Source organism: Neophocaena asiaeorientalis, unplaced genomic scaffold, assembly GCF_003031525.2.
Source record: "Neophocaena asiaeorientalis asiaeorientalis breed wild unplaced genomic scaffold, Neophocaena_asiaeorientalis_V1.1 scaffold296, whole genome shotgun sequence".
Taxonomy (NCBI): domain Eukaryota; kingdom Metazoa; phylum Chordata; class Mammalia; order Artiodactyla; family Phocoenidae; genus Neophocaena; species Neophocaena asiaeorientalis.
The window spans coordinates 17510-43129 of record NW_020175084.1 but is presented as its reverse complement, the minus strand read 5'-3'; the positions used below and the strand labels follow the sequence as shown (position 1 = coordinate 43129).

At 33.4% G+C, this 25620-nt stretch overlaps 1 protein-coding gene across 1 annotated transcript in view; it reads left to right on the top strand.

The window, feature by feature from the left end:
• Positions 1-25620, top strand: part of TLL1 (tolloid like 1) — a gene marked incomplete at its 3' end in the record, with an annotated part of 156523 nt that overhangs the window by 121855 nt on the left and 9048 nt on the right. The window contains exons 6-9 of the mRNA XM_024764169.1: positions 940-1118; positions 6005-6110; positions 13839-13963; positions 22024-22184. Of these exons, the coding sequence (XP_024619937.1) occupies positions 940-1118; positions 6005-6110; positions 13839-13963; positions 22024-22184 (571 nt within the window). The remainder of the gene's footprint in view (positions 1-939; positions 1119-6004; positions 6111-13838; positions 13964-22023; positions 22185-25620) is intronic.

Below are 25620 nucleotides of genomic sequence, written 5' to 3'. Positions count from 1 at the left end.
TTAAAGTGTGTCCGTATGTGTCAACCCTTGCATGCTTGTGCACACTCTCTCATGCACAGTGACACACATGCATGTATGCCCACACACACAAAATGAATAAATGGAATATCTATATTTTGGGTAGAAAAGCATCACTGAATATGTATAAATATCAATAAATTGAAGAAAATTTGCAGGAAGATGCTCTGCATGCTTCACATTCTGAAAGTCCAAGAGATTCTTTCAGAAGGTGAAATGGACTGTCACACTAAACATTTGCCTGACCATTTGACACAGTCTCATAATTCTACCAGTTGTTGATTTTCCTTCACCAGTCAACCATTAACCCTAGATAATTCACCTTTTGAAACTAATTTTCCTTGATTGACTTCTCTTAAAAGTTCTCTTCTTTAAAAAAATTCTCCCATGAAGAGGAAAAGTAATTCCTTTCTTAATTAACCAACATTTTTCACAAACTTAATTGTTTTTCTCAAAGAGGAAAAATAAACTTTGTTTTTATTTTTAATACTGAATTAATGGATTGTTGTTAGATAACGATATTGACAAAGTGGTTACCTAAATGGGTTTTGAGGATAAAAAATTGTATTAGAAATACATGTGAGTTGATGTCTTGAGTTTAACTATATGTATAATAGCCATTAATCGTCATCATAAGTATTTTATTTTCTGATTTATCTTCTGAATACTCCTAAAAATTATTTAAGGCACATTTTCTAATATATGAATTAGTACAAAGGCACTTCAATAGATTATTTGGGGACTTGTGCATAAATCTACCAGGATTACTAGAAATTTTTATTAATGAAATATTTATTAATGAAAAACTGTCCTGCCTCTGAATGTGTTGAACATTACAGTTCATTACAAAAGTTTCACCCTACTGTAATTCACTCAGCATCTCCCTGTCCACCACCATCTGCACTTTCTACTTTATTCCAGATGCTGCTCCTATGTAGGTCGGCGTGGAAATGGACCTCAGGCTATCTCTATTGGCAAGAACTGTGATAAATTTGGAATTGTTGTTCATGAATTGGGCCATGTGATAGGCTTTTGGCATGAACACACACGACCAGATCGAGATAATCATGTAACTATCATAAGAGAAAACATCCAGCCAGGTGAGAGGCTTCAGAATGTGTTGGGTTTAAGGTTGACTAAATATCTTTTAAATGTATTGTACTATTTAACTTCTTAAAAAATGTGAACTGATTTTGTTGATATTGTAGATCAACATTTTGCTTGATTTAAAAATAGCTGCTATGTTGTTAATTTTTTCCTGCAGACCAAATGATCTTATGCATTTTTTAGGCTTGCTTTTTTTCTTAAGATTTAGCTATTTTATATCCAAACTTTGGTGCTTTCCAAGAATGGGTGTAGGCTATTAAAACATAAATTAATATTAATAAAATTTTAAAAAGTATTTTCTATACTTAATTCTATAATTTATGTTGTTGGCTTTTTTTTTTTTTTTTTGCGGTACGCGGGCCTCTCGCTGTTGGGGCCCCTCCCGTTGCGGAGCACAGGCTCCGGACGCGCAGGCTCAGTGGCCATGGCTCACGGGCCCAGCCGCTCCGCGGCATGTGGGATCTTCCCAGACCAGGGAACGAACCTGTGTCCCCTGCATCGGCAGGCGGACTCTCAACCACTGCGCCACCAGGGAAGCCCAATGTTGTTGGCTTTTTAAAAGGATCCAAGGTTTGCCACAAAATGTGCTGCTACCATACAAATCTATATTATATCAGGGACAATTTCTGGAGAAAATTCCAGGGAAGTGAGTCATTTCCAGGACAGTCCAAATATTTTCTTGAGATTTCCCCTGAACTACACTAAAGACAAATTCTTAAGAATGTTTTCAATAGTTTCAGTAGTTCAATAGTTAATATATAATTAAAATTTAATTTTCTCCAACAGTTGATGTGTGATAATCACCTCATTAATTTTTCATTTGTTTTACCTTTCATAATTCATAAAGATAAGTACATTTCAATTGCCAGAAGAAAAATCCTGTTGTTTAGAATTGTCTTAGAAAGTTGTGTGTATTTCAAGCAGAAGCAAAGCAGAAATGTGTCCTTATTTCCTTATTCATGGCCAGCTTTAAGTTACAAACATTTAATTCCTTAGAATTTCCTGTGATTTACAGCATTGCTCTATTTATTTGTTCATAGCATATTTGCTGCCAGTTATTTATCGAGGCACTATTAGATGTTGGAGATACTTCATGAAAATTACAGAGCTTAGTGTATGTATATCCATGTATACAAATGATTGCAAGCGAGTGAGAATAGTGTTATATTGAGAACACAATCCAGTTCAAGCAAGGTGTGACAAAATGTGCCTTGCGAGTTAAGGGAGACGTCACAAAGGAACTGAAATTTAGAAGTAAAGGGGTTCTAAGTGCCCAGAAGGGTGATGGAATTTCTAACTGGAAAAAAATAAAAGCATGATCAAAGCTACAATTACAGATAATTGAATCATTTTTATTTGCCCAAATGGCTGCATGGTAAGTTACAAATGAGAGACTAGTTGGTAATTACCAAGGGAGATTAGATCATAGGGATTTTCTATCTGAAGCTAAGAAATTTAGATTTTATCCTCTAGCTACTGGAGAATAATCAAAGGATTGAAAGCAGAGCAAGTTCAGATTTAAAAAAAGAATTATTTCAGCTGTAAGGATTATTAACTGAGAATGGGGATATGGGGGTGGGGAGGATGAACGTGACATCAGGGAAACCTATTAGAAACTTAAATAAATCGTTTATAAGAGATGACTACGTCCTCAGTTAGGGTGGTGTAGGCCAAGAAGAAGGAGAGGAATAATCTTTCAAAAATATTTTAAGAGAGACATCATGTGAAAGCAAATCTTCAAGATTTTATTTTTAGGCAACAGGGTGAATGGTGGCACCATCAAATGAACTAAGAAATATGGATAAAGCAACATATTTTTAAGAGGAAGAAAGACAAATAATTTCACTTAGCATATCCTTGAGTTTGAGTAGCCTTTAGATGGTCCAAGTGGAGATATTTAGTAGACAAGGGAAAGGTGAGTCTAGACTTTAAGATATCTAGAGATAGAAATTTGTTAGTGGATTTCACTGTCTAGGAAAATATTGGAGGAAGAAGAAAATAAGATTGTGGGTAGAATATGGGGAACACCAATATTTAAACAACATTTTGTAGAATATCTCTCAAAAGATTAAGAAAGTTTGGTCTAAGAAGTAGGAGAAAAATCAATGAATGTGATGTTACAGGGAAGAGATCACTTCAAGAATAAATAAGTAATCTGTAGTGTTGAAAGAGAAGTAAATAACATCTATACTCCCAATATAGAAGACTCTACTGCCTGACCAGCTATCAAGGTTCATCTTATACTTTATATCATTGGGAGACAAAGAGAAAATATTTCTGAAAATTACTCCAACTACCAACTAAATGAAAAGTTTTCTATCAACCACAGTTACTAAGTTTCCTCTATTATGTGGACAAAATAACTTATAAAGGAAGTAACTTCCAAGAATGATTCTTGCTCTTAAAAATAGGACTCTGGTTCAACATAAATTTATGTAGCTAAAACAAGCAGAAATGTATAAATAGTATGTAAATGTATAATACTTAACACAGTGCTAAACAATTTATGGCTTTTCATATTTTTGAGTCAATATGACTCATAAGGTTGACTCATATTTTGAGTCAACATTCAATCTAATAGAAAACAACAGTTTGTTGCATGAGATGTCCTGAGTATTTGGAACTCCATGCACATTTTGTCATACCTTGTTTGAATTCAACAATACTCTCAACATATGATTATTCTCACTTTTCTCACTCACTTGCAATCATTTGTATGTATGGACAGTTGGCCCTCCATATTCATAGGGTTTTGCATCCGTGGATTCAACCAACCTCTGAATCGAAATTTCTTATTCATTGTACTAAACCATTTTGTATAAGGGACTTAAACATCCACAGATTTTGGTATCCAAGGGCTTGCTGGAACCAGTCCCCTGCAGATACTGAAGGCTGACCATACTATAGAAAGGTAATTCTAATATGAAAAATTCATATTGGAGAATAATCTTCAGCAAATTTGTGACTTACTTTGGCTCAGAAATTTTAGATCAAGTGTTATTCTAAGGCAACGTCTAATAAGTGTGGACTTTAGCTGCATTTATATGCAAAATTAGTGACTATGATAGGAGCCAATTTGGTACAAAGATTGGATTACTTTAATCCACTTTAGAACATGCCTTCAAGAAGGAGGTTGTCATTTTTTAAAAAATTGTTTAGGGTGAGTTCCACTTGTGCTCTGTATCTCTGATCCTCTTCTCTTCTGTTATGAAATGTCTGCTTTTCTTTATTTGGACCAAGTATGGCTGTGTTCTTTTTAACTAGCACAAAACACTATGTCACATACATGGTAACTGCTCAGTTATATACATCAGAATGTATTACTGAAGTTGCTTCATGTTCCACTTTCAGAAATTTTTATGAAACATTTTGCTTTAATTAGAGAGTATACTCACATATTGTGCTTGAAATTTGAAATCCCCAGTGGATTATAGATTAATATTAAAAAATCAGCCCCACAGCTTTATAAAAATCTCACCTTAGAATTGGTTGTACTAAAATATACTTACCATGTTTAATGAAGAAGAGAGTTTTTAGCAGTTACTTCTATCAAAGGTTGAAGATATATTTCCCGAGAATAGTTGTAATACAGACAGATAAACCAGAGATTTGTGGAACGTGTATTTTACTATATGGTGTGCTTAGTTCATTGAAAACTATTTATTGTGTGAATTCATTGTAAGGTGGATTGAAACACTTTACTCTGGGACTTGGGTTCTGTAACTTCACGCTGATTGTTTTATCTTTAATGCTCAAGTGAGTATATCAGACTTCTTTATCACATGTAGGAAAGATATTATACTCTGTGGCATCACTCAGTTTTTTTATTGCTTTTTGGAAAATTTTTAATGTAATATTTTTATATTCAGTAGTAATACGGCAGTTGGAATAAAATTAAAATAGTTACATAAGTGTTGTACAATAATAGTTCTTTTTTAAACTCCAGCCTTGAATTTGGAAGCCTAATAACTCAACTTTACACTTTGATGTTTCAAAATGAGCTATAAAAGCAGCCATCTTTGGCTGCTGAAATTGTGAAAAATGAATCACTGAAACCTAACCTCTGAGGAAATACTCTGCCTCTGGAACCATTGATGTAGATCTACACATTTAACACTATGTTATTTTCAAATTTCAAGAAATAATATTATAATACAGATACAAACAGGCAGTTGAGAAATCTATTAACATGAAGATGTCCAGAAGTTAAAATAGCAGTCGTGAAAAGTAAAAAATGAAAAAGTAAGTTCTGAAACATATTCTCTTGACCAAAAAAGCCCTCCAAGTAGAGCCTCATTTTCATCAAAGAGAATCTTGTTTCAGTTGCTGTGGTTTTATCTTTAGTGACAAAGTCACATAGCAAACGCCTGCAATGTTCTGTGTACATACAAATATAGTTTTTATATTTTTTCCAGTGTTTCATAGAATCTAACACAAATAGGAAGTTGGTTTTTTTTTGGTCTTGGCAAATATAGTCATAAGAGAGAGGTGGGAGACTTATTAAGTAAAAATGTAACTTTTTATAATCACAATATTGTTAAAAAAAAAAAACAGTAGTTTTAAAGAAACAAATATTTAGAGACGGTAAAAGAGTATACAAAGAAAACAAATCCAAAGCATGCTTTTGGTAATCTGCCTTTTTGCCAAAATTAACTTATTAATTAAATTCAATATTACTCCTTCAGGATGATATTCAAGTGCAAGCATTGGCACTGGATGTACCCTTTTGCGAGTACCTGAGTGTTAGTGTGTAAATACAACGTCGTGAAGATCAGCGATCAGCATTTGGTAGAGAGCAGATAGAGGCAGGAAGGGCTCTTCTGTTCTCTTTTCTGTCTGTTAAGAGGCTTCTGAAATGCTTTCTGTGCCTAATTCTTAGGTCAAGAGTACAATTTTCTGAAGATGGAGCCTGGAGAAGTGAACTCGCTTGGAGAAAGATATGATTTTGACAGTATCATGCACTATGCCAGGAACACCTTCTCAAGGTTGGAGTCTCAGGTTATACCTTTTGACTTTTAATTCCTTTCCTCTGTGTGGCTCCTCACAAAACTAGGCTTAACATTAGAACTAAAACCACTTTCAGATATCGCTGTCATAAAGTACAAAATGTACTTGATTGGTGTTTATAGCCAACAACAGGCATTTGAGATTTTAAAAACACATTTTCACATTTCCTATCAAATAAATAGATTCTAAGTAAAAATTAAAATTTTTTGAATTATTTAATATTCTTAAATCTTAAAAAAGTTCAATTAAAATGATTACCAAACCAATCTGTGTGTTAAATTGGCAAAGCACTATTAATGAAAATTAGGCATTCCAAGTCAAATAGCAAGCTCAGTTGCTGAGTTGGAATGTTATACTCTCATGTGACTTGTGTTTTTATTGTGTATTTTCTGTTGCTCAAGTACTAATTTCACTTGAAATATGCTATAGTAAAATAATTCTCAGAGAACATTTTAGGAAGATATTTTACTTCATATTCTTTCCAGTTATTAACCTTAAAATTATTTCATTAGTGACTGAATGCTAATTTTTAAGAGTGTAATAAATTTGGGTTTTGATCTATTTCACTCTAAACAAGATGTCATCAAGGCAATGGTTTCCAGGTAAGGAATCTGAAACTGTTAAAACCGCTGAAGTCATATCTTTTTCCCATTTTACAGTCATGTCCATTCCACTCATTCTTTTCTGATTACCATGCCCATTTCACAATTCATTAATGTCTATGTTTAAAGGAAGGGTCAGGAAGAAGACAGTAAATTCAAGTTAATTCCCTGTTTTTAAAAAATATGTGTGGTAATAAGTAGAGAAGGGTGTAAACAAATTCTTAACACTTGGGTAAATATTTAAATTATGCTTCTTTACAACCAAACTTTATTATTAACATAATTGAGTGTTAACTGTATTTTAAAAATCATTTTATTCTGAAGTATATAATCATTCAAATATAATAACTACCCAAATACTTATTGTTTTTTGAATTGAATTGAAGTTTTAACAGAAATACATCCATAAACTTGGCCTGAAAATAATCTTAAAGAATTGTAAAGCTTTGTTTTCATGCTTGGAATTGAGTTTTATTTAGAAACATGTGAAAAATGAGGATTGGGGTACCAGTTTAGCCAAAGTGCTTCTCTTATACTGTTGAGTTATATTAGTTAGAAATAAACTGAGTTTAGATTCTTTGGAATAGAGCAGGTACTGGAGAATGGAAAAGGTAATTTATTATTTCTGTCCTTGGTAGACAATGAACCTATACCAAAGTTTGAAACATACATTTTCCCTTATTCTGTATTCCTTTCATGTCTTTAAATTGTTGCTTTTCCATAAACCACGAGGTTCTTGCAATTTATCACCCCCTACACCTAACTTTGGAGTTGCATGACAACTAGCCTTGAAATATTATTTTCTCTTACTGTTTCAAAATTTACCTATTCACTTTTCCCAAATAAACTTATATTCCTATATTGAAAGTAACTGTATCTACCTGTTAGAAGAATTGATCCAATTCACATTATTTTTTTTTTCTGAATTTCATGAGAGGAAACATTTCACACAGCTCTCAGCCACCACCTCCAAAGTATTTGATTTTTTTATTATTGTGGTAAAGAAACCTCAATATCAAATTTACTATATTATCTAATTTTAAGTGTACAATTTATTAGTATTAAGTACATTCACATTGTTGTGAAACAGATGTCCAGAAACTTTTCATCTTGAAAAACTGAAACCCTATACCCATTAAACAACAACTCTCCTCTCTCCCCCCGCCCCACTGCCAGCCTCTGGACCACCTTTCCACTTTCTGTGTCTATGAATTTGGCTACTTTAGATACCAAATAGAATCACACAGTATTTGTCTTTTTGTGACTGGTTTATTTCACCTAGCATAAAATTCTTTAGGTTCATCTATGTTGTAGCATGTAACAGAATTTCCTTCCTTTTTAAGGCTGAATAATAGTCCATTGGATGCATATACCACATTTTGTTCATTCATTTGTTGATGCACATCTGAGTTGCTTTCACCTCTTGGCTACTGTGAATAGTGCTGCCATGAACATGGGTATGCAAATATCTCTTCCAGATCCTGTTTTCCATTCTTTTGGATATATACACAGAAGTAAGTGGGATTGCTGAACTATATGTTTAATTTTTTGAAGAACCTCCATAATTTTTTTCTTAGATGCTGCACTATTTCACAATCCCATCAACAGTGCATAAGTGTTCCAATTTCTCCATATCCTCACCAACATGTGTTCTTTTCTGTTTTGTTTTTTAATTTTTTGATAGTAGCCATCCTAATGGGTATGATGTGATGTCTCTTTATGGTTTTGATTTGCATTTCTCTGATAATTAGTGATGTTGAGCATATTTTTATATGCTTGGCCATCAATGTCACCAATTACTAGAGAAATGCAATTCAAAACTACAATGAGGTATCACCTCACACCGGTCAGAATGCCCATCATCAAAAAATCTACAAACAGGGCTTCCCTGGTGGCTCAGTAGTTAAGGATCCGCCTGCCAATGCAGGAGACATGAGTTCGAGCCCTGGTCCGGGAAGATCCCACATGCCACAGAGCAGCTAAGCCCGTGCACCACAACTACTGAGGCTGCACTCTAGAGCCCATGAGCCACAACTACTGAGCCCGTGTGCCACAATTACTGAAGCCCACACACCTAGAGCCCATGCTCCCAACAAGAGAAGCCACCACAATGAGAAGCCTGTGCACCACAATGAAGAGTAGCCCCCACTCACAGCAACCAGAGAAAAGCCCACATGCAGCAACGAAGACCCAATGCAGCCAAACATAAAATAAATAAAATAAAACAAATAAATTTATTATTTTTTAATCTACAAACAATAAATGCTGGAGAGGGTGTGGAGAAATGGGAACCCTCTTGCACTGTTGCTGGGAATGAAAATTGATACAACCACTATGGAGAACATTATGAGGTTCCTTAAAAAACTAGAAGTAGAACTACCATATGACCCAGCAATCCCACTACTGGGTATATACTCAGAGAAAATCATAATTCAAAAAGGCACATGCACCCCAGTGTTCATTGCAGCACTATTTACAGTAGACAGGACATGGAAGTAACCTAAATGTCCATCAACAGAGGAATGGATAAAGAAGATGTGATACATATATACAATGGAATATTACTCAACCATAAAGAGGAAAGAAATTGGGTCATATGTAGAGATGTTGATGGACTGAGAGACTGTCATACAGAGTGAGGTAAGTCAGAAAGAGAAAAACAAATATTGTATATTAACACATATACATGGAATCTTAAAAAATGGTGTAGATGATCTTATTTGCAAAGCAGAAATAGATACACAGACGTAGAGAACAAACATATAGATACCAAGGGAGAAGGAGGAGGGTATGATGAATTGGAAGATGAGAATTGACGTATATACACTATTGATACTATGTATAATGTAGATAACAAATAAGAACCTACTGTATAGCACAGGGAACTCTACTCAGTGCTCTGCGGTGACCTAAATGGGAAGGAAATCCAAAAAAGAGGGGGTGTATGTATATGTATAGTTGATTCACTTTACTGTACAGTAGAAACTAACACAACATTGTAAAGCAACTATACTCCAATAAATATTAGAAAAATAAGAAAAAAATCTCCATTCAAATCTTCTGCATATTTTTTAATCAGATTACTCTATTTTTCTATTGTTGAGCTGTAGAATTTCTTTGTATATTCTGGTCTCTTATCAGATATATATATCTTACAAATATTTTCTCTCCTTTTCACTTGATTGTTTCCTTTGCTGTGCACAAGATTTTTAATTAAAAGCCTAGTCCCACTTACCTGTTTTTGCTTTTGTTGCCTATGCTTTTGGTGTCATATCCAAGAAATCATTGCCATATTCAATGTCATGAAGCTTTTGCCCTATGTTTTCTCCTAAGAGTTTTATAATTTGGGGTCTTATGTTCAGGTCTTTAATCTCCTTTGAGTTATTTTTATATATGGCTTTGATAAGGGTCTAACTTTGTTCTTTTGCACATGGATATCCAGTTTTCCCAACATCATTTGTTGTAAAGGTTATATTTTCCCCATTGAGTCAATACCTTTAACACCGTTGTTAAAGGTCATTATATACACTAGGGTGTATTTTATTCCTGTTCAATTCCATTGTTCTATAGGTCTGTCTTTATGCCAATATCACACTGTTTTAGTTACTTAAGGTTTGTAATATGTTTTGAAATCTGAAAGCATGAGTCCTCCACCTTTGTTCTTTTTTTTCAAAATATGTTTGGCTATTCAAGGTCCTAAGAGATTACATATGAATTTTAGAACTGTTATTTTTTCTATTTCCACAATAAATGCCATTTTGATTTTGATAGGGATTATGTTGATTGTTTTGAGTAATGTGAACATCTTAACAAATAAAGTCATCCAATCCATAAATATAAAATGTTTTTCCATTTGTTTGTGTCTTCTTTGATTTCTTTCAGTGATGTTTTGTAATTTTCAGTGTGTAAGTCTTTTGCTTCCTTGGTTAAGTTTATTCCCAAGTATTTTATTCTTTTTGATGCTATTTTAAATGGAATTGTTTTCTTAATTTCCTTTTCAGGTTGTTCACTGTTATTGTATAGAAATGCAACTGCTTTTTGAGTGTTTATTTTGTATCCTGCAACTTTGCTGAATTCATTTATCAGTTCTGATAGTTTTTGGGTGGACTCACTAGGATTTTATACATATAAGATTGTGTTATCTGCAAACAGAGATCACTTTACTTCTTTCTTTTCAACATGTATACCTTTTGACTCTTTGTCTTGCCTAATTTCTCTGACTAGGACTTTCAATACTGTGTTGAATAAAAATGGTGAGAGCAAACATCCTTGCCATCTTCCCGATCTTAGATGAAAAGTTTTCAGTTTTTCATTGAGCGTGATGTTATCTGTAGGTTTTTCATATATGACCTTTTATGTTGAGATAGTTCCCTTCTATTACTAGTTTGTTGAGTGCTTTTATCATGAAAGTGTGTTGAATTTTGTCAAATGCTTTTTCTGCATCAATTGGATGAACATGTGGCTTTTGCCTTTCATTCTGTTAATGTATTTAAAGTTTTATAGTTTCTTCTCTTCTGGACCCAGATAGTCTATAAAAGTTTTAGTTGTTTTCATCAATATTTCCCATGAGCAGATTTAGGTACTTACTGTGGGAAGAACAGGGCTGCATATAGGGGGCTTTATATGCATAGATAATTTGTAATGTACATGCTTGCAAACTGGAACTGCCCATTTCTAATAAGAGAATTGTAAAATTTTATGAAGTTTTATGAAAAGCACAGTTAATTCACTCTTCTAATGTAGGTAAAACAAATGAAGATTAGTAAGTGACCCCATCTATGGTCTGTCTGAAAGAATGTTCAGGAAGAGCCTACATTGCTTAATGGCCTGGTTGTGGAAGGAGAGAATTGTTAACTCTCTGACCACGAAGAAAGATCAAAAGAATGGGTGACTGACATCCATACAAATGGAAGGCAGATTATCTCCGTAGATTAAATGAGCCAAAATTCATCATTCTACCCCCGAGTTTGAATATATCTTCTACAAGATGTCCTTGACCTTTTAAAATTGAATCATTTTTTTTAAACTGGAAAAAACAAAATTTTTCGAAAACTACAGGGTTTTTTTTCAAAATAGGAATAGAAAATAGTGAATACTCCATTAGTACTGAAGTACTGCAGAAGTTGTAACACTTCACTAATTTGGACTTACCTACTTAATGTATCTGTTGATTTGTGTAGCAAAGTTGAAGAATAACTTTTCTCGGTGCTACCCTATAGCTCAACTTCCCCTTCAGTTGCACTGGCCTAGCTGGAGTTGTATTTTATTAAGTGTGTGCAAGCTCTCACTTTTGATGATTAGTTCCACCTCCCTACCTTCATCTCAGGTAGTATACATATTGAGTTTTGTAGAGACTTAGATTTGGCTTTAAAAAGTTCCAGTATCTATTTGAGTTATCTGGGTTTTATCTAAAGATCACCACTCCTACCTAGAAGCTAGGGAGGTAAGTCATAAGTTACTTATAGATCATGTCACACCTCTGTTTACCATCATCCACATATTAAGAGTTTTCCTCAGGTTAAAAGTTAAACTTTGACACTCAAACAAAGCATCCTCCCATCTCAGGGTTGCTGTATTTCTTAAAGTTCTTTCTGTCTGTGACTCTCTACTCCCAGGTAACCACATTTACCTCGCCTTCACTTCCTTGATGTTTGGCTAAAATGTCAACTTCCAAGTGAGCTTTTCTTTGATCACTCTTTTTAAAAGCTATCCCATCAGTGGATAATCAATATCCATCTTCTCTTCCTTATTTTTCTCCAAAGTATCTGTCACTATCTCAGTTAACAATCTTTGTTAAAGTCTTTCTTCCTCCATTAGAATGTGAGAATCTTAAGGGGAGGAATTTTTGTTTCTTTTATTTACTGCTATAAATCCAGGCCTATAGGTCTATAACAATGCTCAGTAAATTTTTTTTTTGGCCACGCCGCACGGCATGCAGGATCTTAGTTCCCTGACCAAGGATCAAACCCATACCCCCTGCAGTAGAAGCGTGGAGTCCTAACCACTGGACCACCAGGGAATTCCCAGTAAATATTTCTTAAAGGAAGAAAAAGTAGAGCTAAAATATTGTTCTTTTAACCTGCAGTTTAAATACAATTTTTCATTTAAAATTTTTGGAAAGAAGCTGTCCCATCATTCATCCCAGTTTCAAAGTTTGTTTGTTTTTTTAATAATTATATTTCTTAATTTAAAATACTTTTATAAAAAGTGTCTCTCTTTATACAATATTTCCTCACCATTTAGAATAGTCTCCCAATCCATTTAACTTTTAAGCTCAGTTACTTTCTTTAGAGCTACAAATGTTAATATTCATTGCAAAATTAGACTGTATCTTTAGTTTACTATATCCACAATTTTTAGTCATGCACAGCAAGTTTGTATCACAACCTTGGGTGTGAAAAAGCTCAGTGTCTTAGCATTATTAGCGCATTGCTTAGTTGTTTTTTTTTTTTTGCTTATAAATTTTACCATGAAGTTTTTACACATATAGTGTATAGTATATGTGTGTGTTTGTATTTATGTGTGTGTTACAAAATTATTTTGCTTTAAACTTCCTAAAATTTGACTCTTTGTTTTTCCTTGTTCTTGTAACATATACTGTAATAATTTGACTTCAAAAAATACTTAGGTTAAATTAGTAGTTTAATTTAAAAATAGTAACATACTTGTTTTGTTTGACTTTTACAAGTTTAGTAATCTAAAAAATATTTATTATAAGCTGTTCTTAAGAAAATAGATCTCTATGAGGAAGAATTGTTTGACAACTTGGTAATTTAAGTGTTTTTAGATCTTGAGCTACCAAAACAAGAACCATAGTGTACTTGATAGGGACTATATAGAATTTTAGCTTTTAAAAAACAAATTATATACATTTTTAAGGAAAAAGTGAATGCCATCACTGACTTTATATTAGCCATACACATTTAGCACACAATTTTCTTCTACTTTGATGAAAGTGTTTTGAAGGTCTGACACACTCTTTAAATCTTAACAGTGATATATTTCTCCTTTGATGGGTTTGAGTTTGAAAAAAAAAATATTTGTAAGGAATATATGTGTTTTAATGTGGTGACTTATGTGTGACTTGCTTCTGGCTTTTTTCAGGGGGATGTTTCTGGATACCATTCTCCCCTCACGTGATGATAATGGCATACGTCCAGCAATTGGTCAGCGAACCCGTTTAAGCAAAGGAGATATTGCACAGGCAAGAAAGCTGTACAGATGTCCAGGTATTGCACCACCCAAACTCAGAAGCATAATTGTGCCTGATAGTGCTCTTACAGATGAATAAGCCACAATTTTTTTTTTTTTTTTTTCGGTACACGGGCCTCTCACTGTTGTGGCCTCTCCCATTGCGGAGCACAGGCTCTGGATGCGCAGGCTCAGCGGCCATGGCTCACGGGCCCAGACTCTCTGCAGCACGTGGGATCTTCCCGGACCGGGACACGAACCCGTGTCCCCTGCATCGGCAGGCAGACTCTCAACCACTTAAAGGAAGGTCTTAATAACAATGTACCAAGAGAACACTAATGCCTTACTGGTCCAAGAAAGAAAAGATTCTGCTTCCAAACTGGAAATACTTATTACTCTATGCACCTCCTATATACTCAAAATGCTTGAAATAACTTATATCAAAGATACATACTTGGGCTTCCCTTGTGGCACAGTGGTTGAGAGTCTGCCTGCCGATGCAGGGGACAAGGGTTCGTACCCTGTTCTGGGAGGATCCTGCATGCCGCGGAGCAGCTGGTCCCGTGAGCCATGGCCGCTGGGCCTGCGCGTCCGGAGCCTGTGCTCTGCAACGGGAGAGGCCACAGCAGTGAGCAGCCCATGTACGACACACACACAAACAATAAAAGATACATGCTTAACACAGCTTTTCCCAAATTTTTTTGTTTATGGAAACTAATACCTATGGAATTCACTTTTTGTTCCAGATTCTAAGATCACAAGTAGTAAAATAACTAATAAAGTTTTAACTGGCTGCTATTCTAATAATTTGTGCAGACATTCAGAGATAAGATGGGTATATTAATCATTGAAGTTTTGCATAGGCTTTGCTTAAATTTTATTTATATATATATTTAATTATTGGGAAGTTATATTAATTAAGTTTACTGTGATTATTGGTCCCAGTCCAGGAAACTTTCTTTGTAGAGTACAAGAGAGGGCTAGCTGATTCATTAACAAGTGTAATATTTGCTCATTAACATATAGAAACGTCTTCATGGGGCAGAGAATGGTCTTCGTCTTCCCTTTATCCCGGTAATCAGCAGTCTGCTTGTGAAAGAGATCCTCTCTGGGGTGTGTGAGTGGTGGTGCATCTTCTTCTCTTCGTAAATGATTCATTTGTTCTCTTGTTCTCTCTCTTTTGGGGGACCTTCTTTTTCTTGTAACTCTCATTTTCTAAATGTATTCTTCTCTACTTGGATCTAATTTTAGGATTACTTTCCTTTTTAATTTCTAAACTCCTGAAGCTGAACTCTTCTTCTAATACAGTCTCTTGTCTTTATTTGCATTTTCTCTTGATATAGTTTTTCTGTGGTCCCATGAACTTTTGTCTTATAACTACTTCATACTTCTGTCAACTGTCAAACATAATATTCTCTCAGTAAATCTTCTTTAATTAAATGTCAAGTAACATAATAAAACTAGGAAAAAATAAAGTAAATTAATATCTAAAAATAAAGGAGCTTCTGAGGATTAGAATGTTCATTATTATATAAAAGTGTATGTGTATTCACACATGAACCCACATACAAATCTATGTTTACAAATTTTAAAGTGTTGTTAAACATACAGTATATCCACGTCTATGGATGCACATCTGTGTGGTTGTAGGGATGGAAGACCAGTTTCAGTGTTCATGGAATTCGAATACTGGAAACTTTCTAAGCACTCATACATTAAATTTATTTTTTAATTAATATGAGGTTATTTTTAGTTACCTAAAATATTAATCTCTTTAATTCCTTATATAATGCTCTGAGATTCCAGCCAGAATACTCTTGATATATGTGCTTATGTACAATTCTTGGCTAAAATATATTGCCAACATGCAAAAAGAATTTAGCTATTTTCCCACTTATTCATGGACCCATTTATTCTTCTCCCATAAAACATTCCTTAGTTCAGTTGATGGTACCACACATAGATCTTCCCAAACCACAACCTGGAGGGCATCCTTACTTACTTCCTCCTTTTGCCTCACTTCCCACAACTAGTCAGTCCTGCTGCCTTCTTGGTATCGATCTCACGTACTTGAAGTGAATCCCCTATCCTAAGGATCCTCATCTTTTGTCTGGATTGCTTCAATGCTTCCTAAATAAGCTCTTCCCTCCATTCTTACATCTCTTTAGTTCTCTGGCCACACTGCTGTTCAAGTGACTTTTCAATATGTAAATTTTATTCTGCTTATTTTAGGATAAAGGCTGATTTCCTTCTCAATGTCTCCTTCAAGACTTTCCCCTGTCTCTTCTCCCAGGCTCTTCTCTAGGTATTTCCCTTACAACCTAGTTTCTCACCTCTACTTCATTCAGCCCCTGACACTACAGTAAGCTTGCCTTTTGCTTCTTCCTCCAGCCAGAAAACTCTTAACTGCCTCCTGGCTAAATCCTAATTCATATTCAGAATTTGGCTCCTATGTAACCTCCTACTTAAAAACCCGCTGGTCTCCCAGGAATCCCATGTTGCTAAATACTTTATTTGATTCTGGCCTTATGTCTTACTCCTATAATCATCAATTTACTTGTCATTTCCCACATTAGAGTATAATTAGAGTATAATCTTTAGGATTGGAGTTAGGCTTTTTCCTCAGGGTATTCTGAATCACATATGTTAGGTGCTCAATAAGTAGTTGTTGTATGAATGAAATAGTTGCTTTAATATGGGAAAAGTACTGCACCAGATATTATGGCCACAGAGAAGGAAGCACAGATTATACACACAAATAGCCAATTATCTGTGGGATTATACAGACAATATTACTTGTTGAGGAAGTAAATCTCATCAGTAAAGGATGCTAAAGCAGTTCTGAGAGGGGTGCCTAAACTGAGCTGCACCCTGGAATGAGGAAGGTTTCTTGGAGTTGGTATTTGTGCTTCATCTTCAAAGATGATTCAAACTTGGCTAGGGAGTTACTATTGAAATAGATTTTAAAATATTTCAGTAATTAATCTCACCATTATGGCTCAGATGACTTGGGATTTCTTTTAACATTCCTTATCTTAAAATACTTTTAAATCTAAATTTTATTTATTACATATAAAAGTTTAAGGGAGGGCTTCCCTGCTGGCGCAGTGGTTGAGAGTCTGCCTGCCGATGCAGGGGACACGGGTTCGTGCCCTGGTCCAGGAAGATCTCACATGCCGCGGAGCGGCTGGGCCCGTGAGCCATGGCCGCTGAGCCTGCATGTCCGGAGCCTGTGCTCTGCAACAGGAGAGGCCACAACAGTGAGAGGCCTGCGTACCGCAAAAAAAGAAAAAAAGTTTAAGGGAGCCATGGATGTATGAAAAAGTTAATTAGGTAGTGCTAAGTTGATTAGATATAGTTTTATTTCTTCCCCTACTCCAGAGTTTATCAAGATTTTGGGGGAAGAGATTTATGTAATACATTATTGTCTGTTTTATTTAGAGTTAGTAACATTATAAATGTGTTCTTATAGAAAAATGGAAAAAGGATTCTCAATCTTTGATATATGGTGGATGTTGCAGACATTTGCTTGGGAAAATATCTGTAGATGTAAATACAATCAGCAGTATATTTAACCATATTGTTAATAATACAAGAATTTGTAATAATTTCTCAGCCACACACAATCAAAGTAGCATTTATACAATTCAAACATAATTTTCTATCTTGGAAGAGGTAAGTTACACTAGAATCATGTGATGCAAAAGTGAGATGGATCATAGAATAAAGAACTTTTTATTATTAACTATTTTTTAACTTTGGTGAAACACACATAACATTAGACCTGTCCTATTAACAAATTTCTAATTGCACAATACAGTACTGTTAACTATATACACATTGCTTTACAGCAGATCTCTAGAACTTTTCCAGCTTGCATGACTGAAACTGAAACTCTATACCTATTGAACAGCATCTCCCTGTTCCTGTCCTCCCAACTCTGGCAACCACCATTTTGCTTTCCACCTCTTTGAGTCTAACTACTTTAGAAACCTGCAGTATTTGTCCTTCTGTGTGTGACTGGCTTATTGCACTTAGAGTAGTGTCCTCAGGGTTTATCCATGTTGTTAGCACATGACAGATTTCTTTCTGTTTTAAGGCTGAATAATATTCCATTGTATGTATATACCACATTTTCTTTATTCATTCATCCAGTGATGGACATTTAGTTTGTTTCTATCTCTCGGCTACTCTGAATAATGCTTCAATGAATATGTGAGTGTATGTATTTCTTCAAGATTCTGTTTTCAGTTCTTTTGCATCAATATCCAGAAGTAGAATTGCTGGATAATTTGGTAGTTCTATTTATAATAGCTGAGGAAACTCATACTGTTTTCCACAGTGACTGCAGCATTTTAATTTACTACCAGCAGTTAAAGTGGTTCCAATTTCTCCACATCCTCACCAGCACTTGTTATTTCCTGTTTTTTGATAATGGCCATCTTAACAGGTGTGAGGTGATATCTCATTGTGGTTTTGATTTACATTCCCCTAATGATTAGAGATGTTGAGCATTTTTTTCATGTATCTATTGGTCATTTGTATGTCTTCTTTGAACAGGCTATTCAAGTCCTTTGCCCATTTTAAAATTTGGTTATTTGGGGTCTGTTGTTCTTTGTTTGTTTTTTTGCTATTGAGTTGTAAGAGTTCCTTATATATTTTGGATAGTAACCCCTTATAAGATGCATGATTTACATATGTTTTCTTCCATTCCGAAGATTGCTTTTCACTCTATTGATTGTTTCCTTCACTGCACAGAAGCTTTTTAGTTTGATGTAGTCTCCCTTGTCTATTTTTGCTTTTAAAGCCTGTACTTTTAGTGCCAATATCTGAGCAATCATTGCCAAGATCACAGTTATGGAACTTTTCACATATGTTTTTTCTTCTAGGAATTTTACAATTTTGGGTCTTCCTTTTAACTCTTTAATCCACTTTGAGTTGATTTTTGTGTATAACGAAAGAAAAGGGTCCAATTTCATTCTTTTGTATGTGTATATCTAATTTCCCCAACACCATTTATGCAAGAGGCTATCCTTTCCTCGTTGTATAGTCTTGGCACCCTTGCTGAAGATCCCATTTTACTGTTTCGGTGTGGGTTTATTTTTGGCTCTTTATTCTGTCCCATTGGTCTATAAGTCTCTCTTATGCCAGTACCATATTCTTAATTACTGTAGATTTGTAATATGTTTTGAAGTCAAGAAGTGTGAGGCTTCCAGCTTTGTTCTTTTTTCTCAAGGTTGTTTTGGCTATTTAGGGTTTGTGGTTCTATATGAATTTTAAGACACTTTTCTTCATTTCTGCAAAAAATGCCACTGGGAATTTGATAGGGAGTGCACTTAATCTGTAGATTGCTTTGGGTAGTAAGGATAACATTTTAACAATATTAAGTCTTCCAATCCATGAACACATTTCTTTGTCTCCTTAAATTTCTTTCAGCAATGTTTTGTAGTTTTCACCTTACATATCTTTTGACTTATTGGTTAAGCTTATTCCTAAATATTTTATTCTTTTTGGTGTTCTTATAAATGGGGTTGTTTTCTTAATTTCCTTTTCATATTGTTTGTTGTTAGTTTATGCAACTGATTTTGTGAGTTGATTTTGTATTCTGTAATTTTGTTGAGTATTTTTTATTACCTCTAACAGTATTTTTTTTTTGTCTGTGGAATCTTTATAATTTTGTACATATAAGATCATGACATCTGCCTAGAGAGATAGAAGTTTAACTTCTGAATTATGTTTCATTTTAGAGTAATTTTGATTAGGAGAGTGATAATAATTTGCCTTTGTATATTTCTTTATGCCTTTTTTCTCTTAAATAAGACTGCATTTTGTAGCTCAAAGATATATTCTAACAATTAAGCACACAGTCTTCCTACCTGTGTCAGAGGTATCTAAGGGTTAAAAAGAGAACTTTGGGCATCACAATACTTGACTCCTACAGAACAACTTTATGAAGTACATATTAATAAGATAGCCACTTTACAGAAGAGAAAACTGAAGTTTAAGCTTTTGAGACTTGCTTGTATGACATAATTAACAAGGGGTAATGCCATGACTCAACTTCTCTTTTCTCATCCACATAGCTTTCTGAGTAAATGGACAGACTATGTATTTAACTTAGTAGTACCATCTTTCCCTTGCTAATTTTCCTTTAGTCCTTTTAATATTAAAGTTTTTTTATATATCTTCGCATGAATCAACAAATGGCCAGGAAAATTGATGAAATTTTCTGAAATAGTGATTATGTAGCCTGGGACAGCCACACTTATTGAGGAAAATGCACAAATGATTATCACAACTTGACAATATTGTTTGTACTTCTTGAATTATAAGCAGGTGCTATATAATAGATTTACTTAATTTTTGAATTATACTCTGTTTTTTTACATTTTAGAGAGTTTTTTTATTTTTTCTTTCAGAACCATAGTGTTTGTTTACATTTATGAGTCAAATATATTTAATTTTTTAAATTCCACTTTGGGAAATCCAGTACCAGCATTCTATGTGGCTTAGTGGAGTTTTCAATTATTTCAAAATTTATTTCTAAACTACTGTAAATTGCAGCTTTTTTTCTTTGAAACACACTCAATTCCCAAATGACTATTTAGCATCTAAACTGATCCTAGTTAGAAACACATTGTTTGCATTAATAAATCTTAACAAATTTTCCTTTTTCTAAGGGTTCTTGTAATGTCACATTTACCAGTATCCTTAAATGATTCTTGGAAAGGGCAGATTATATATTTTTTACCTTGAGCATTTTTGTTTCATTCTGAAGTTGCTTTTATCTGCCTATTCATCAGAATAAACACTGCTTGCTCTTACTTTAAATTTATTTTGTTGTGCAAACATAATATCTGTGTTTCTAAATAAACATTGATATCTTATCAGACTGTTTTTACAGCTCTATTTTATGTTTTCAAAGCCATCATCTTTGTTTCTTCATTTAAATCAAGATATGCAGAACCATTTATAATTTATTGATTTGATGACACAAGAGTTCACTTGCTGGGAGCTATGGTTCCATAATATGGGAGTATATCAGTTTTTATTTCAGTCTCCTTCAGAGGGAAGGAGCTGTTCTTTCTAATTGTTGAGTGAAGGTTATAAACATGTTTATATAAATCTTTATATAAACTGGCTGCAGTATAGGAATTATTCTTGAATTAAGGATACTTAAAGCAGCCTAGGTTCATGTGGCTTATACCATGTCTTGCAAAAACAACAAGAAAATCTATTATAGAATACTTCTAACTACAAACCTTGGCTGAAACAGTTAATTGTGCTCTGTTCTTGCCTTTGTTGAAATGGCCTATAGATATCAATCACACAGATCTTGAGGCTGTGTAGCTGATTATTATTTGCTATTTCAGATGACTGGTAATCACTTCCAAGAAATTAGAAAGGCTTAGTAAGAGGAAAATATAATTGCTTTTCCAGTAATTTCTACTTATGACTGACAGAAAACAGAGAATAAATAAATGTCTACATCTTATTTGAAAATTTGTGTCTTCCGTGATGTTTTTATCTTTCAATTTTTTTCCAGTTTATTTTGAAAAAAAATTTTCATTGTGCTTGACATTTTGGCACCTCTTATTGATTATTTATTCATTATTATTTAAGAGTTCTTTTTTCAACCTTGATATGGTATTCATTATTGAAATTAACCTCACTCTATACCAAATATACTAATGGAACGTTTCGTATGGTCCCAGAACCACATCAACTAGGTATCCACTGGCCTGAAGCTAAATATGGGTGACGTATAAGTTGGCTACTGGCTTCTTGAGAATGAATGAGAAAGGTTTCCATGAGGAAGAACTTTGTGGTTCTTCAGGTTATTTATCTCATTATCTTGTTATATGGTTAGCTATAGTAATCCGATTAAGTATACTGAAATTCTAGTAAGAAAGAATTAAGTAAGAAAGAGAAATTACTTAGAAAGGAAAATTGTTTTATAAAATACAAATATATATTCTTGTCTAACACCAAAAGACTGGAGATTTTATTTACGAGGCCAATGTCTTTCATAAAAATTAGAGAAAAATCTTATCTTTTTCATCTTTTAAAAAAAATCAAACATTTTTTTTTCTTTCAGCATGTGGAGAAACCCTACAAGAATCCAATGGCAACCTTTCCTCTCCAGGATTTCCAAATGGCTACCCATCTTATACACACTGCATCTGGAGAGTTTCTGTGACTGCAGGAGAGAAGGTAGTTTATCCCATCAAGAGTTCTCCTTTAATCTCAGATGCAAAGGTTCATTTTCTTTCAAATATAATTCACTTTGTTTTTTATTCTTGTTTGATTAATAAAATAGCTCAGAAATTTTATAATGGAAATTACTCTAACTCCAGGAATTTTTTGAAAGATGTAATTTTAAAAGAAATGATAAATGGTCTAAAAGTGTTGACATAATACAAATTATGTACTCGGACACACTGAAATTAAGTTAAAAGTCAGTATCATATGGATAACTAGAAAAATCCCACACATTTTAAAATTGAGAAATATACATCAAATATCCAATTCATTCAAGAAGATATTGTGATTAAAATTAGAAATTATTTTCAATTATAACAAAAATACTGAGAATACCAAACCTGTAAGATTCACCTAAAGCAGTACTTAGAAGGAAATTCACAGACCTAAATGCTGATATTAGGAAATAAGAAATACACAAAACTAATGAGATTGACATCCACATAAAGAGACTAGGAAAAGAGCAATAAAATAAATGAAAAAGTACATAAAGGAGGAAGTAATAAATAAAAGATAAAGAAAATATCATGGTATTGTACAAAGTATGGACAAAGTTGGTACTTGAAACAATTTAGAAAAATAGAGAAATGGGTGAAAAGAGATCAAGAGAAAAAAGAATAACAGAGAAAGCACAATTAACTAATATTTAGAATAAAATGATTATTATAACCATAGATACTTTAGGAACCAAAAGAACATTTTGAACATTATGCCAATAACTTTAAAAACGTAAATGAAATGGGCAAATTACTACAAAATATTACTTACTAAGTTCTTATTTGAGAAGAAATAAAAAGCTTGAATGCTCCTATAACCACTAAAGAAATCAAATTACTATTTAATTGAATTATTAGTCAAAATTTTTTCAACAATGAAATCCAGGTTCAGATGGCTTCATCAGTGAGTTCTATCCAACAATTAAATAAGAATTAAGTGTAATCTAATATAAAGTCTTCCAGAGAATAAAATAAAAGATACACTCTCCTATTTATGTGGCTAGCAAAACATTGATAGCCATCCTGATGACAAGAACAGTGTAAGAAAGGAAAAATTTAACCCAGACTCACACTTGAATATGTATGTAAAATCCTCCCCACATTACCAAACCAAATGCAAATATATATGCCTCTGTATGTATGTATGTATCTATCTATCAATCTGTAAATATATAAATAATATATACATATTTCAAGGGCAGATATATGCATGGATATGTGTATATAAGTATGATATATTATGTATATATGTTTGTGTGTATATGTATGTGTACATATATACAAGCACCATTAGACGAGTATCTCAGTTAAATCAAGAAAAAAAATCTATTAATGATTTAACAGCAACAAAGCCTGAGCAAACTAGGAATAGAAGAGTATTAATCTTATAAAGGGAAGCAACAAAAATTAGTGCAAATACCATTATCATTAGGGTAATTCTGAAAGTATTTCCTTTGAGATAGGTAAAAAACTAAGTATGTCCACCAGTCCTCTTCTTTTTTTAACATTTTGGTGGAAATAGTAGCATGTTAAGGCAAGAAAATGAAATTACACCTGTAAGGATTAAAAAGGAAGACATAAAATTCCTTTTATCGTATTGTTTGTTTGGTTATAGAATTTAAAATTATTAAGAAGTGAAATGAATAAATCTATTAATTTCTGGATTCTGTCTGGAATGCTAACCTTAAAAGTCTTCCCAGACCAAGCTTGTAATAATATCAATTTTTGTTTTTTACTAGTTATTAAATGATTTTTATCCTTCGTCTTTGACTGATTCATATGGAATGACTCATACACACTTTGAGTTTTGGTGGTAAAGCAAATGCAGTTAAGAAAGTTTCAACTCCCTGATAATTGAGTGTTGTTACAAGTATCATGGGTATGGAGTTGTCCAGGATGTTGCAATACTCACAATGAAAACTAAATGAAACTCTTTTGTAGCATAAACAGATTTTATACATAAAAAGTTACAACTGACTTGTAATACATGAATGCATACATAATTCTTTATATAGTTATTTTTAAGCATTGTGAGTCTACGTTGTAATATAGTTATAGGTGTTGATCAATTTCTGTTTAGATCCTTTGAATAAGCCCCTGAAAACATATTATGAAAATCATTATAAAGGTACTGAAGAGCAAGATATAAAAGATGATAAAGCTTCAGAGAAAGTTTAAAACTGTACATGATATTTTTTTTCAGTTTTTCTTAGTTTTTTTTAAACATTTTTATTGGAGTCTAGTTGATTTACAATGTTGTGTTAGTTTCAGGTGTATAGCAAAGTGAATCAGTTTTACATATACATATATCCACTCTTTTTTAGCTTCTTTTCCCATATAGGCCATTACAGAGTATTGAGTAGAGTTCCCTGTGCTATAGAGTAGGCCCTTATTAGTTATCTATTTTATATATAGTAATGTGTGTATGTCAATCCCAATCTCCCACTTTATCCCTTCCCCCACCTTACCCCCTGGTAACCATAAGTTCATTTGTACCATTTTTTAAGATTCTACATATGTTATATCATATGACATTTGTCTTTCTCTGACTTATTTCACTTAATATGACAATCTCTAGAGCCATCCATGTTGCTGCGATATACATGAGTTTTTAAAATAAAGCATTGTAGAATATGGAAAGTTTTGGCACAAGATTAATCAAATTAAATCAGTTTGTAAGAGCAAAATAATACCTGGAAAAAAAGTTTCTCCTATCTAATTGCAGTATCTGTACCATCAGCATTCAAAGTTTACTCAGTTTTCTTGTATGTAGGATTACTAATAAAATGGTATTTTCCAAAATGTTGCAAATAGGAAGAAATAAACAAATCTATCATTTTTTTTCCTATATTTTTAATATTGTGCACAATGATGAGCAAATAAATTTATTGTTATAAGTGGCCAATGAACAATATTAACTGTTTTTTATTCTTATATTTTTATTATTTTCTTTCAATATTTAAGTTCATTCTGCTCTTCTTTTTTATTTTATTGAAGTATTGTTGATTTACAGTTTTATATCAGTTTCAGGTGTACAGCATAGTGATTCAGTATTTTTATAGATTATACTCCGTTAAAATTATTACAAGATAATGGCTATAGTTATCTGTGCTGTACAATATATCCTTTTTGCTTACTTATTTTATACATAGTAGTTTTTATCTTTTATTCCCATGCCCCTGATTTGTCCCTCCTCCTTTCCCTCTCCCTTCTGGTAACTACAAGTTTTTTTTTCTATATCTGTGAGTCTGTTTCTGTTTTGTATATACATTCATTTGTATTATATTTTAGAATCCACGTATAAGTGATTTCATACAGTATCTGTCTTTCTCCATCTGACTTTGTTTCACTAAGCGTAATATTGTCTGGATCCATCCATGTTGCTGCAAATGGCAGAATTTCATTCTTTTTATGGCTAATACTGCTATGAACATAGG